This window comes from Osmerus eperlanus, chromosome 5 (assembly GCF_963692335.1).
Source record: "Osmerus eperlanus chromosome 5, fOsmEpe2.1, whole genome shotgun sequence".
NCBI lineage: Eukaryota > Metazoa > Chordata > Actinopteri > Osmeriformes > Osmeridae > Osmerus > Osmerus eperlanus.
This window is the reverse complement of record NC_085022.1, coordinates 20,110,981-20,124,973: the sequence shown is the minus strand read 5'-3', so window position 1 is coordinate 20,124,973 and position 13,993 is coordinate 20,110,981. Positions and strand designations below refer to the sequence as shown.

The 13,993-nt window shown below is 44.8% G+C and overlaps 4 protein-coding genes across 6 annotated transcripts in view; 2 read left to right on the top strand and 2 right to left on the bottom strand.

Moving 5' to 3' along the window:
- The window catches only part of nat10 (N-acetyltransferase 10), a 97,541-nt gene that overhangs the window by 75,496 nt on the left and 8,052 nt on the right, over nucleotides 1-13,993 (top strand). The window lies entirely within an intron of this gene.
- lmo2 (LIM domain only 2 (rhombotin-like 1)) lies at nucleotides 335-2,605 on the bottom strand. The gene is made up of 3 exons (XM_062462484.1): nucleotides 2,010-2,605; nucleotides 1,078-1,293; nucleotides 335-918 (listed from the first exon to the last, which is right to left on the bottom strand). Exons 1-3 carry the CDS (start codon nucleotides 2,048-2,050, stop codon nucleotides 696-698), a joined length of 480 nt encoding a protein of 159 aa, XP_062318468.1. The 5' UTR covers nucleotides 2,051-2,605; the 3' UTR covers nucleotides 335-695.
- Nucleotides 5,844-13,826, top strand: caprin1b (cell cycle associated protein 1b). Of its 3 annotated transcripts, none has more exons than XM_062462495.1 (18): nucleotides 5,844-5,991; nucleotides 6,772-6,951; nucleotides 7,623-7,685; nucleotides 7,797-7,883; nucleotides 8,387-8,625; nucleotides 8,728-8,810; nucleotides 9,770-9,946; nucleotides 10,055-10,107; nucleotides 10,192-10,275; nucleotides 10,425-10,589; nucleotides 10,871-10,979; nucleotides 11,085-11,146; nucleotides 11,260-11,370; nucleotides 11,735-11,875; nucleotides 12,091-12,244; nucleotides 12,701-12,886; nucleotides 13,020-13,126; nucleotides 13,237-13,826. In XM_062462495.1, the coding sequence occupies exons 2-18, from the start codon at nucleotides 6,772-6,774 to the stop codon at nucleotides 13,321-13,323; spliced, it is 2,088 nt and encodes a 695-aa protein (XP_062318479.1). In that variant the 5' UTR covers nucleotides 5,844-5,991; the 3' UTR covers nucleotides 13,324-13,826. The 3 variants fall into 3 exon arrangements, with proteins under 3 accessions (XP_062318479.1, XP_062318480.1, XP_062318478.1); XM_062462496.1 differs by having other exon boundaries at nucleotides 5,879-6,057; nucleotides 12,704-12,886; XM_062462494.1 differs by having other exon boundaries at nucleotides 5,881-6,057.
- LOC134021547 (cytochrome c oxidase subunit 5A, mitochondrial-like) overlaps nucleotides 11,539-13,993 on the bottom strand; it is a 55,678-nt gene continuing 53,223 nt past the window's right edge. Inside the window, exon 6 of the mRNA XM_062462500.1 lies at nucleotides 11,539-11,563. The gene's annotated coding sequence lies outside the window, so the exon portion shown is untranslated. The remainder of the gene's footprint in view (nucleotides 11,564-13,993) is intronic.

Sequence of the window (13,993 nt, the reverse complement as noted above, 5' to 3'; positions counted from 1 at the left end):
TACACGACAAACAGCTCAACTAAAATGAAAATACTTAAGTCCGAAATTGAAGAAGACGTAAAAGCCTTGAATAACATATACACGTCTTTAAAATGTATACATGTAATTGAAAGTGTGCTGATTATACAATTTGCTATTCCTATGAGATTGTGGACGGGCCACATGGTCGGAATTCTCAAATACTGCAAGACATCCAGTCACAGGGTTCTTGGTGGAAAAAAACACCTTATGGTGAATAGTTTTTAGAAAGAAAAAACGAACCCCAAATATTTGGGGGTTTATGAGCCACCAGGGGGTGCTACACGACTAATTTAGACAACATGGTGTATACTCACTGATTGGACAACCAATTTATTGTTATTTCCAAGAACATACAAAAATATGACTCCCAAAAGTTCAGAAACCCATTTCTGAGTGATTATACAACAGTGTATAGACTACAACAAATTCCAGAAACAATTTTTACATTTAGTTAAAATCTCTATAAAAGTGTATTTGTGTAGGAACAGGAATTATTGCATGTAAAGCATTGTTTTGCATTTCCATTTTGTTTGTGGAGCCTTCATGATTTCACCTGCACTGGTGAAACCATCCTTATGACACCACAGACCACAGAGACAGACGATAAGATGGTTCCATGAGGGAACCAGTCTTCAGAGACAGACAATAAGATGGTTCCATGAGGGAACCGGTCTTCAGACCATGTTGCTGTTGAGTTTGGTCCACTCAAAAATGTCCTGCTCACAGACAATGTCCGAGTTGATGAGCAGGTAGCGGTCACCTACACAAAAGTGCTTCTGGCAGGCTGCACATTTGAAGCACTCCAGGTGGTAGACCTTGTCTCTCACACGCATCGTCATCTCAAACGCCCGGATCCGCTTCTCACAGGACGCACACAGCCCGTCCTGCCCAAACAGCCTGGGTGGAGAGAGGGAGGGAAAGTTTCAGAGAACGCAAGAGTTTCGAGCTGGAAAAATGACACCTGCCTTGAGGTACGAATGGGTAGACCAACACAATATTATTTCGCTATAGAGACACAAACGTGGCCAGATTATCTGGCAAGGGCACAACACCAACCTAAGGTAGTCTCTACGACACAGCTTGCGTCCCAGTTTGTAGTAAAGCCTGCGGCCGACCTCGCCAAGCCTGCAACCACACAGGTCACAGCTCAGACAGTCTTCGTGCCAGTACTGCTCGATGGCCTTCAGGAAAAAACGGTCCCCAATGCTCTGCTGGCAGCCACCACACATCAGCAGGGCTGGGGGAATCTGGAGGACCTCATCAACTGGCTCCCTGTTGGCAATGAGTAGCAGGAGACCAATCTTAACCCTTGTGTTATCTTCGGGTCATTCTGACCCATCAGTCATTGTGACCCACCGTCGTATTGCGACAACTTTACCGCATACAAAAACAAAGTGAAGCATTTTCTTTTAACCGTTGGGCTGTCTCAGACCCCCCACATTGCAAAGGTTAAAAGAAAATTATTTTTATTTGTTTTTGTATTGGGTAAAATTGGGTAAACACAACGATGGTTCGTTATGAACCTTTGGGTCATGTGACCCGAAGGCAGCACAAGGTTAACCAACAATCAAGGAAAATGGATGAAGAGGATAATTGGTATTAACAAAGCTTGTTTAACTGATGGAAGTGAGCCAAGTTAATCCATTGTAAACTGTTTTGAATTCATAGAAAATAGAACATATATAATATATAATGTAAATACAAACACATTGTAAACTGAAAACAACAGCAATCTAGGTCTGCTATAAAATTAGCTTAGTCTGGTTCATCTACAAATTTTTAATTTCCATTTTCCTTCTCCCCACTCAGAATGTAGCCTAATATTAATTCAAAACCGGCTTTGAACAGCATTACCATGCAATTACTGTTTAAAAGCCTGAACAATTATTCACTAATCCATAGGCAACCCTGGGGGCATCGTGCGTCCTTGAATTTAACACGACTGCAACGTCTTACAAAAAAAAATGATAACGTTATGAACAACTTACTCATTGGCCTCGAGCGTCTTTCTCTCAATAGCGGAAGACATTTCATCGATGTCTTTCAGGTTGATATGTCCAAGTTTCAACCAAACACGTTCTCTGATCCAGCTTGCACGTTGTGTCAATAAAGTCAAATAATTCTCCAATCTAAACCACGTAGTCTGTAACGGTGTAGGACGCACTGCACCTGCTGTGTAGCCTATAATGGGGACGTCAGTGGCGCGCGGATTCGATCCTCGTTTGTTTTCATCAATAATGAAGTCCAGCGGGTAACATCACAGGCAAATGTGACGTGACGCTGCTGCGATGATGGAGGCTACAGCGGTCTCACCATTTCCTGGGGCAATATGACATTCATAAAATATTTCAGAAGAAGTGCGTATAACCCAATTTAATTTAATTAACGGCACGTGTGCCGTAGACGTCCCTGTTCGCGTTCAATCAGTAAACAACATCCTTGCTTAAGTCACCTCTTTAGAGCGTCTCTATTGCCCTCATGCCCTGACTTTATAGTACTAAGAATGAAAGCAGCGGTCTCGTTATTGTGCGGCATCGTGTTTTTAAATACATCGCCCCCTCGTCTCTGGTTTCGTGTCCCTGCTTCCTGCTCACGACTGTTCAACAATGGGGGGAAATCGTTCTTAAAGTGACAGATAACAGCTGGAGAGGGATTTTACGTTCCACCACCCATGAAATGAGTCGTGACTACACACAACACGAGTTCGACAAATGACCCTGTACACAAAACAAATAACAATTTGTTTTGTAGCACATTAGACCTTCAGAGACACAGGCCTTGGCTGTGTTGATGTGCCTTACTTACAAAACTACACCCATTAAATTTTGCGCTAATCCAGTTAGACAGTGATGTAACTTTACTTTAATCGTACCTAACCAGAGCAAGGGGACCTATCTCTCCCTCCACACTATCTGTGTATTTACACCCATCCTAACCAATGCTGTCTGAAAAGCTTCTTATCTCCTTCCAGGGATGCTGGGCTGCCTGTTGGAGGGAGGGCCTGAGACAGCAGTTGGACTGGGTAGGGAGATAAAGCACCTTGTGCAAATTTAGACTCACTTCTCTGGCCAGACACACCGGGTAGGATGGGTATAACTCTGCCGACAGATGCTAAATGAAGGCTCAACACAGCCAGTGGCTAAACGCTGGAGCCTGGTTGGGTGGTGGATCCAATTGGCTGACGAGGAGTCTCCAGAGAAGACCATTCGAGGCTGCTTACATTGTGCCAACTGTACCTGGGGCAATTTGAGATAGAGACTTGCAGTTTGATACTTTGTTTTTAGTCGAATGATGGTCTCCTTCTGAGTTGAGTAAACCTTTATGTTGAGGAAGAGAATATTAAGAATTGGACTTGTATGACATGTTTCAAACAGTCTATGCTGACTTAATCATCCTCTGTTTCCTGTAGATTTGACAGGGCATGCTGAGAGGATGTGCAATAAATAAGTAAGACAGGGCTTTCCTGGAGGGCAAGGAAGCCTGCTGCAGTTAGTTACCACCCATGGCACCCTAACCTGGATGTCCTGACTCCAGATGGCTCAACTTAACAGATGTAACAGAGCTAAAATAGTATCGTAGAAACTTAGAATGTTGTCTTTTTTTGACAGCACTGCTCTCTACCTTAAGGTTTCATATTCGTCTTATTTACTTGTACCTTACACTTCTCCCAAGGAGACTTTTAACAAGGACTGTTATTGTAAATATATTGCAACACATCTCTTTGTATTGAATAATGAGAGAACATTTACATTTAGTCACATCTAATCTCAGACAACATCTAATTTATGTGACAATACAGAGAATTGCAGTCAAAATAGCCTGTTGAAACAGTTGCCTCTTTCTAAGTGATACACATGTCTTAGAACAGAATATACTAACTTTACTTTCCATATTTCGTCAATTTCTAGCAGCAAAATTATTGGGAGGCAAACAGTTAAAAATCTAGACAACCTTCTGGGAAATGGTGTCACTCATGTCTGACTTCCTGTTTGGTGTGTTTGCCATTGAGAGCATTATAGAGTTGAAGGCTGTGTGGAATTTTAGGGCAAATGGAAAATTAGGGTCAGTACTAAATAAACAGTTAAACTGTTAGAGACCAATTGTTCCATTGTTTCATTTGTGGATTACAAGGGAATTGGGTCAAAGAAAGCAACATTTAATAGAACATCATGTTAAGACAGGGCCATCATATTTAATGTGAGACATTACTTCTATATCAATTTGATTATATACCATACCGGACCTAGAATATTTTTTGGTCAGTTCTCTCCTAATAAGTCTCTTTGCAGCACAAAGGTAGTCATGCAAGCCTATTTCCTGTCATGAGAGATTTCGAGGTGTGTTGTGGACTGTTTGATTCTGGAACAGCAACAACAAGGCCACTGCTTCATGTTTCATCTGAAGAAATGTGTTCCTTTTTTAAAGCACCAAACCTGAACCCCTCAACATGTTTAGTTCATAGTGGACATCAACATGATTCATAACAGGCCCAGTGAGCAGGGAACTGCGAGGACTTCTCTTGTAGAGAACTTCAACGTCACATGTACTGGAGACCAGTAGTCAGACCCAGATGCACCCTGACTTCTCTGGCTGGAAATAAGGTCAGCTGTCTTTGGCTAAATGTGTTGCCTGACTGAAATACAGCAGGCTACGGAAATGAGTCATTCGTTGAAAGGGAGCTTCACTTCCCCTTGGGATCCTCCTCTAATCATTATTATCCCTAAAAGAAAATACCCTTTCAATGGAGAAGCGCAATCAAAGAACCGTGCAGCCATGTTAACTGCTTCCTGTATTTGCCAACTCTTTTGTGAGCTGTTTTCTATATTCTTAAGACTTTAGTTTGCTTTCTTTCAGCCTTCACCCTAAGATTACATATATTAAAAACTAAACAAAAATATGTTTTATGTGTTTTCTAACCCTAACCCCAAACTGCACATGAACTCTGGAACAGCCTATAGGTTCATAGGAAATAAGGGGTCCATGCCAAGACGGATAACATGTCAAAGAATGTATATTATATAAATGTGCGTGTTATCTACTGCGTGGAGGCCACATATCACGTTTAAGAATTTTTGAATATCTAATCAAGAACAAAGCATGGTTGTGGACTAAATATTACTGCCCCCTGCTGGGGTCATTGAGCGGAGGCATAGTAGATTGTACATAGTAAAATACCAGCTTTTATGATACAGCACGCATACACATAATCAATAACGTGTATTTTGTTAAGTACAATTGTATATAGATTTTTAAAGATAATAAAATAAACCATCACTTGATCATAAAGCATGACAAAGCAAAAAAATATACTCGTACTCGGTACACGTATTGATTCATATCAATAAAAGTCGTATTGTTGTATCCGCCCTATACAGTTGAACATTATGCTTCAAGGTAGTTAATTTGATTTGTTCTGATTTAGACTGTGCTTGTTTCGGTCAGGCATCCTTAGGACGCCTGAAAAGAAATGTTTTAGATCCAATGTACACAGAGGACTCTTGAACTCGCAAAGTTACGCGATTTTGGTTACCAACATAACCTAGTATATGCGCAGACCACTTTTTGGACCTATACGCTGAGATGCACCGGTGAGCCATTTTATGAGACCACTTGTAAGCTATACAGAAAATAAAACCTATCCTTTACTAACATAATGAATAAATATATAAGCTACACTATTATATATCACTATGCCATGAGTGAAGTCGTTCATGGTAGTTTTGTCCGATGTAGAAACCCTAGTTCAGAGTTGTGAATGAACCAAAGCTCTGATCTGATGCGCTAAATCAGAACATTACGGTCATGGCAATGTGCTGTTCTTTGTGGGGATAGGAAGGAGACAACCAACTGAAAGGGGACCTTCTCCTTTATAAAGAGTTTATTAGCCTACGAAATCAGTCTCAGTTGTCGGTGAGGCCGGCGGGGCGGATCCCTAAGAAATTTAAAGAGCAAGAAAGCAACACAATAAAGGTATCTGGTTATCCTGCTTGTCTCTCGAACAAGTTCCCCTGCGGATACATAGATATTAAAATAAAGGTAAGAAAATCCAGAACAACGTGGGCCTAATGCTAGTTTGCTACATGCTACGTTTCTTTCTGAATGAGCCATGATAAAGATGGCTAGTTATAGCCTGCGAGCTAGCTACCGTTTCGCTTTTCATCTTGAGAGACAGCATACATTTTAACTGACTATTTATGTAGCTAGCCATTTTGATTCAATTGAGTTCAGTCCTACGTTCATTTCACCAGCTACCTTCCAGATAGCAATGTGTAGTTTTGACACTTTACAAGCTAGTACTAAAGCAAGGCTTTAGAAAAGCTGACCAACTGCGGGCACACCTGCTGCAGTTCTGGCTGGCATGGTCTTGATGACAAGTGGTTTATAAGGTCTTCTCTAATGTTTCTCATTCTGATAAAATAGCTATGCAGATCTCACTGGCATTTGCCGGGGCCTAGAATGTTCCACCTGGTCTTGTAACGTGTTAACGGTTCAGGTTGGAGGCTGAGAAGTTCTATGCATGTCGAGTCTCAAAATCGTGCCTAAGGCGCTGGTGTCAACAGGAATGTTAGAGCACTGATAATAATAACCCTTTGATAGACGGATTAAGTTAACCCGTTTTCCATGAAGCTTGTGTATGCAAATATGGTTGTTCATGTGTCAGTCCACATGTTATAGCCATCTTTCCCTTGACAATATAACCACGACATTCCCCTACTTCCCCCATCACCTCACTTACCTTCCCCTGAACAGATGCCCTCAGCAATGAATGGCAACAGGACAATGCAGTCCGCCAGCCCGGAAGTTGGATCTGCACCTGGATCGATGGGTCAGATTACCCTTGGGGGGCAGACATCTGGGGCTCAGACCGAAGCCATGAAGCAGGTGCTGGGTGTGATTGAAAAAAAGGTTCGCAACATGGAGAAGAAAAAGGTAATTATTAGGTAACAGGTACACCAGCAACATGGATGAATGTGACAAGTCTCCAGAATTCTGTGTTCTGTTGGGAATAGGAAACACATTTTCCAGTTATTGTTAGAATGTTTGTCAGTAGAGAGATTGAAATGTTTGACAACCAGTATGGTTGACAACCAGTCATGCAGGGATGGGCTAGTGTCGTCCTGTTTTGTCAGTATTATTGATGGCTACCTATGGGGAGGATGACGAAGCTGTTTTTCCAGGTATATTTAGCTGACAAAATGTGTCCTCCTTTTGTAACCTCATCTTATCACTGTTCAATGGTTTGGTGCAGTCAGTTCTGCACTCCGCAATGTAGCAATGTTGTTGGTTTCACATTCTTTTGTTTGGCTTGTTGGATGAGCTCACTACTTGAGCTCTCTCTAGAATGGATATCAGGTACTACTAATAATAAGTTATCTTGCTGACCACCTCGGACCGTTTTTGTAAACTGCAATGAAGTTAGACAGCTCGACTGGCGTTACTATTTATGCCCTCAGAAATCTAATACTGACTTGGAATTTCTTGGAAAAGCCTTGGGCAATAGTGCTTGTCAAAATAGAACATTGAGGTTAGAAACAAATCTTTATCCAGAGTGTGTAAACAACTTTTACCTACACCTTTTTAACAACATGCTATTTTTCCAGGGCAAACTGGATGATTATCAGGCCAAGAAGAATAAAGGGGAGCGTCTCAATCAGGACCAGCTGGTGGGTCAACAGGCCTGAGGTTCCTCATTACACTAATCCTACTGGAGTGTGTGGACTGCAGTCATGTTCTCTGCTTTCCTGAAGTGTCTCATTTCTTATCATCCTTTTTAGGAGGCCCTGTCTAAATTCCAGGAAGTGACCAATAACTTGGAATTTGCCAGAGAGTTGCAGAAGAGCTTCCTTACTCTGGGACAAGATGTAAGAACATATTTCTCTCGAGCAAGGTTTGACATGAGGATGGGGTTGGGGTGTGTGAGAGCCCCATAAGAGAGAGTGTGTGTGTGTGTGTGTGTGTGGGGGGGGGGGGGGTTCAGGAGTGAATATCAGGTTGGCTAATCTTAAATTAGAAATGTTCAAATTCCAAACAAGATTTCATTACATTAAAAAAAGAAAAAATATATAGATAAAATAGTCTTCAAAATGTATGACCCATTTTTAGGGGGACCCCCCTCAAGAGTCATAGGTCATGCTCTCCCTGCTCTCATTTACATTTAGTCATTTAGCAGACGCTCTTATCCAGAGCGACTTACAGTAAGTACAGGGACATTCCCCCGAGGCAAGTAGGGTGAAGTGCCTTGCCCAAGGACACAACGTCAGTTGGCATGACCGGGAATCGAACTGGCAACCTTCGGATTACTAGCCCGACTCCCTCACCACTCAGCCACCTGACTCCCTGCTCTCAAGACGCCTGTCCTCCTCAGATCCAGAAAGCCGTGAAGAAGGCCGCCCGGAGGGAGCAGCTGCAGAGAGGGGAGGCTGAGCAGAGGAGGTTGAAGAGTGTCCTGGAGCTGCAGTTCCTGCTGGACCGTCTGGGAGAGGCGTCTGTGAGGCAGGAGCTGAGGCAGGGCAGCGGAGGGGCTTCAATCCTCGCAGACACCGAACTCGCTGCCCTCGATGAGTTCTACAAACTCGTTGGGCCAGAACGCGACCAAAACACCAGGTCAATGGGACCCACTTGCTCACACTGGCCAGTTCTGAAATCTTATGACTTGAGTTGAATTCCGAATTTATCGACAGAGTTTAGTAACTGTAGTCCTTTCAGGTTGACTGACCAGTACGAAGGGGCTTCTCTACACCTTTGGGAGCTGTTGGAGGGAAAGGACAGGACTGTGGCAGGAACAACATGTAGGTTATATAACCAGCATTCCGTTTTATGGTTGTGTTGATGTAAACTGCCAAAAAGCCCTCCTCTCCTTTTTCAGATTTTAAGTAGAAGTTGCCTAGAGTTTGAAATTCCTCCCTTGTTTCATGACTCTGCACGGTCATTGACTTTGTGTCAAAAACTGTTCGTTAGACAGGAAGCACATTTATTATGCAACGCCTGACGCCTGGTTACACAGCAGGTGTGGGAACTATTTGGCAGGACATTGTGGTTGATGGTGGTGACAGCAATCAGTATCAGAAACAGAGAGACTGTTGTGTGTGTTGAGATTGGATTGGGAACAAGGAACCGGCAGTGTCTCCTAACTCTTGTCCCATAACTTTTGACTCTTACCTCATAAGATCTACCACTTGAGACCCCCTTAGGCTGCTTCAGGGCTGGGAGCGCTGGTGGCAGACTTAGTTCCTCCAGGCCATGTTGTCTCTCACACACACACACAGTGTTGCATTCTATCAGGAGGCTGAATGCCAAGAGCTTATTCCGACTCAGCATTGGGGCAGCGTGCCAGTGGCCCTGTCCAGTCTCCTGTGGTTCCCCTCTGAGGGCCCATTCACACAGAACCGCCTGGCAAGCACTCTGGGTTTCTGCAGGAACACTGGTGACCCGATTTAGCTGATCGCCACCGGCCAAGCCTGTCACATCCTCTAGGAAAACTCCCCCATCAGTGGAGAATTCCCTAAGGGAATATTAGTTCAGGCAGATGACCTCTTGGCATGGGGCACAGTGGACAGCCTTTAGACAAACACTGCTCTGAATATTAATGGCTCAACAGCACCATAATGGCTAGTGAATGAGATTTATAAGATTGCTACTTCAGCTGGAGCTACGGTTGATGCAGCACCTATGAAAGCAAGGGGATGTCCTAGCTACAGTATCGGATTGGTCTGATGTTGTTGATTTGATTATTCCCTTTCTTCCCCAGACAAAGCTCTGAAAGAGAGCTTGGACAGAGTGGTGCTAAGTGGGTACTTTAACCGATCCCAGTCCCACCAGAACGGGGTGTGCACCGAGGAGGATCCGGAGGTGGAGGTGGAGGTGGAGGAGGTGGAGGAGGAGGAGGTGGAGGAGGAGGAGGCCGAGGAGCAGTTCGCCCATCCAGGTCACTTTCATTATCCGTCCTGAGAAACCTTTCTCTTTTGAAGCAGTTGCAAGACGCTAATATAATTTTAAGTACGTTTTGGGTTCTTAAAAGTGTCGTCCTTTCCAGAGGCGGAAGTGGTAGAGGACTACACGGAGCCCATCGAGGTGGAAGCGACGGAGGTGAGAAGGATTCATGTCTCGCCGTTTTCTGAGCGCTGTTTTTACCTGTAGCGCCGTCGCTAACGTGGCAGTTTCTCTCTGCAGTTTGTAAACAGACAGTTCATTCCAGACGGCACATACAGCGGCAGCGAGCAGGATCAGGGAGATGAGTGGACCATAGAAGCAGAGGTAACAGTCCCCCGTGGGTTTTGAATACAGCTGTTCGCCTTTTACGTTTCCATGACATTCACTTTGCAACGCACAAATGGCGCATGTAGAAAGCGCCATTTCGGCATCGGGCACCATGACGCCCACTGACCCTCCGCCCTTCCTTCCAGGTGGCAGGTGCGATGCAGACCGTACAGTTAGCCCCTCCCCACGCGGAGCTGGAAACCCACCCGCTGTCTGCCGCCACCCCATCCCCCCCGGCGGACCCAGTTGTCAGGAAGCAGGCGGTTCAAGACCTGATGGCACAGATGCAGGGACCCTACGACTTCATGCAGGTGAGGAGCTGCCCTCATCCCTCCTGTGATTGGCCCGTTATCTAGAGCAGTGGTCTTCATCCCTGGTCCTCAGGGCCCACTACATTTTTTTTTAATTTAATTTTTTACATTTCCCTGCTCCAACACATCAGTTTCAAGTGAAGGGATCATTACGAAGCTCTGCAGAAGCCTGATAACGGCCCGCTCGTTTCAATCAGGTGTGTTGGAGCTGGAGTTGAAGACGCCCAGCACCCCTGCAGGTTAACTGATCTCTCTGTGTGTGTGCGCTTTTCCTCTCCCAGGATTCCATGCTCGAGTTTGACGGACAGCCCATCGACCCAGCCATCGTGTCAGCTCAGCCGATGAAGCCGGGCCAGAACATGGACCTGGCTCAGATGGTGTGCTCCCCTGGTGAGTCCCAGCGCACTTCTCCTTTTGAGAGTACCTCACTATGGGGTCATTCAAGTGGACAATGCAATTCAGCATGTAACAGTCTGGATGATTCCTCCTCACCAGTACACCCTGACTCGCGTCTGTCCCAACCCAACCCCGTTACTGTACAGCCTGAACCCACGCAAGTGAGTGACTGAAGACGTCTGATCATTTGTTTGCATCGTTTCTACGTAAAGCCTGGACAAAGGATGTGTAAACAAAGGATGTGTGTGATCAGTGATCTCCCCCCCTTCCTCAGGTCCCCATGGTCTCCCCCACGCCTGAGGCCTACTCCACCCCACCCCCCATGTTCCAGCCCTCACACACGCCAGACCCTCGGCCACCCACAGACTCCATCAACCCCATCCAGGTACACCCTGACCCACCTCCACCTACAGAGCTACAGCCTAAAGCATTAACCCGCCCTGGCCCTCTGAAATTAGGTCCCCTGAGCTTTGCACTGTGCCTGAGTCAGTCTACATGGATTTGATGTGGTCGTGTATATTTACATTTAGTCATTTAGCAGACGCTCTTATCCAGAGCGACTTACAGTAAGTACAGAGACATTCCCCCGAGGCAAGTAGGGTGAAGTGCCTTGCCCAAGGACACAATGTCATTTGGCACGGCCAGGAATCGAACTGGCAACATTCAGATTACTAGCCCGCTTCCCTAACCGCTCAGCCACCTGACTCCACTATATATGATGGTGATGTTGGCTCTTTCCCTTCCCTCAGGCCTCCCTGTCGTCAGATCAGCCCCCTCCCTCCTCCACGTTCCCCCCCACCTCTCAGACACAGATCTTCCAGCCTGTCTGCAAGTCCCCCCACACAAGCGGCATCAACGTCAATGCAGCGCCATTCCAGTCCATGCAGACAGTAAGAGTATTTATCGTCGATAAAATGAACGCGTTCGAGAGGAACTCGAGATGAATCTGCTGAAGTAGCAATTGATGTTTTGATTTGTAGCAGGCTCTCTGGTAGCCCATTCAAATGTTTTGGTCCCCAGAATTCTATTCACACTCCTGATGAACTTTGGTTCTGTCTTCGGTTTCACCTCAGTTTAACGCAGTGGGTCCTTGTTCCATACTCAGGTGTTCAACCTCAACGCCCCCGTCCCACCAGCGAATGAGACAGAAGCATTGAACCAGGCCAGCCAATACCAGAACAACTACAGCCAGGGCTTCAGCAGCCAATCACAGCTATCTGCAGAGCAGACTGAGATGCAGTCGGAACCACTGCAGTCTGGTGAGCAGGGGCGGGACCAGCTGACGTTTGCTGTATCGCTGATGAAAACATGCTTAGCCCTGTAAAACCCGGTTTTAAAATTACGTCACTTTTAGCTCTCCAAAGAACATATTTGCAAATATTTTTTTCAAATATGTTTAAAATAAATAAATAAATAAAATGGCCAATTAGAGAGCTAAAAATGATGTTGTAATTTTACAACCAGGGGTCTTGCAGGGTTAATTAGCAAGATAACAAGTCTGCAATATGTGATGTCTCCATCTCAATTGTGAGTATTTGTAATGCTCGAGGTTTACCTCACAGATAACTTAACCTTTAGGTCATGAATGTACCGTACAATGTATTCATTTAACAGACACATTTATTCAAAGACAGGTTCTAATATGATTTAACAGTCAAACAGTCTAGCACTTAACTACACCCACATAATTCCCCCTAACGTTTCCATGTCTTCAGTAGGTGCCTTCCACTCGCAGGACCAGTCCCTGCCCAGCTCTGGACACCAGCAGGCCTCCCAGCAGGGCCCAGGTTTTGGCCGGCAGCCACAGGCCTTCTACAACAGCAGGGGCATGTCCCGCGGTGGGCCCCGCAACGCCCGGGGCATGGTCAACGGCTACAGGGGATCATCCAACGGCTTCAGAGGTAGCTAGTCACATTGTAACTTTGTTCGATTTGCCAAGTTTGTGAGGGATTTTTGGTTTGATTTTCCTTTTATTAGTGGTATTGGACACCAAATGTTCCATAAGTAGTTGATTTAAGGTGTATCTGGCCTCAGGTGGATATGATGGTTACCGCCCTCCTTTTGCGAACACTCCAAACTCTGGATATGGACAAGCCCAGTTCAGCACACCTCGGGACTATTCCAACAGTAACTACCAGCGGGTAAGGATCACCTCTTTGTCAGTCATTTATTGTATTCAAGTCCCTTTGCCTCAGGTAAAAAAAATGTCCAAGCAATGCCAGTGATTTTGCCTCTGTCGTTTCTGTTTCAGGATGGTTATCAACCGAACTACAAGCGAGGATCGGGCCAGGGACCCCGAGGAGTACCCAGAGGAAACGCCCAGGCCGTGCGATCCTGATAAGACTGGTGTTCGTGACTGACCCTCGCTGACCGACTGAACCTGCGCCACACTTAACCTTCAGAGAATCGAGAATGCATTTGTCCCCAGCTCACACTTTCTTTTTTTGTTTCTCATCAGCGGTATTCCCAGGCTTTTTGATCAAAGTATGCCTGCTTTGATATTTGAAAATATTAAATGTTTTAATGATTCTAATTATGAGCCAAGCTGTAAATCCTTAATGTCACAGTTTTAAGCAAGCCTGTGTTTGAAACAAATATTCCTGTAAACTTGAAAGATTTCATTAATTTATTTTTTGTATAAAATAAAACACAAAAATACCTGCCACTGCTGGTCCATTCCCCGGGAGTTTTTATTTTGTTTTTGCAGCGCAGCCCCCTTTTTTAAACATGACGTTATTTGGTTCTAAAAGCGTTTTTTGTTTTAGTTCTTACGAAGCTCCCAATTTTTACGTTTGTAAATTGATGTTGCTTCAATAGTTTCAATAAAGATGTGTTGCATTATATTTGCTTCGTGGTTGGTATTTTAGCTAGTCTCTTATCGTATTCGTAGTTAATAGCTTACTACATTTCACACACAAAATACTAACTTGAACATGGGGTCGTTTACTTTTAGGTCAGGCAATGAACTAGGCACCAGTGTGTTCAAGTCGCATTTTTCTGACGTCTAA

Bases quoted from the DNA above. Each gene is read 5' to 3' on its own strand.
- caprin1b (XM_062462495.1), top strand. From the start codon at position 6,772: ATGCCCTCAGCAATGAATGGCAACAGGACAATGCAGTCCGCCAGCCCG. The intron at 10,590-10,870 runs GTGAGGAGCTGC...TTCCTCTCCCAG, and splicing joins GACCCTACGACTTCATGCAG to GATTCCATGCTCGAGTTTGA. The intron at 12,245-12,700 runs GTGAGCAGGGGC...CCATGTCTTCAG, and splicing joins GTCGGAACCACTGCAGTCTG to TAGGTGCCTTCCACTCGCAG.
- lmo2 (XM_062462484.1), bottom strand. From the start codon at position 2,050: ATGTCTTCCGCTATTGAGAGAAAGACGCTCGAGGCCAATGA. The intron at 1,294-2,009 runs GTAAGTTGTTCA...CATTGCCAACAG, and splicing joins AAGACGCTCGAGGCCAATGA to GGAGCCAGTTGATGAGGTCC. The intron at 919-1,077 runs GTTGGTGTTGTG...CTCTCCACCCAG, and splicing joins TGTCGTAGAGACTACCTTAG to GCTGTTTGGGCAGGACGGGC.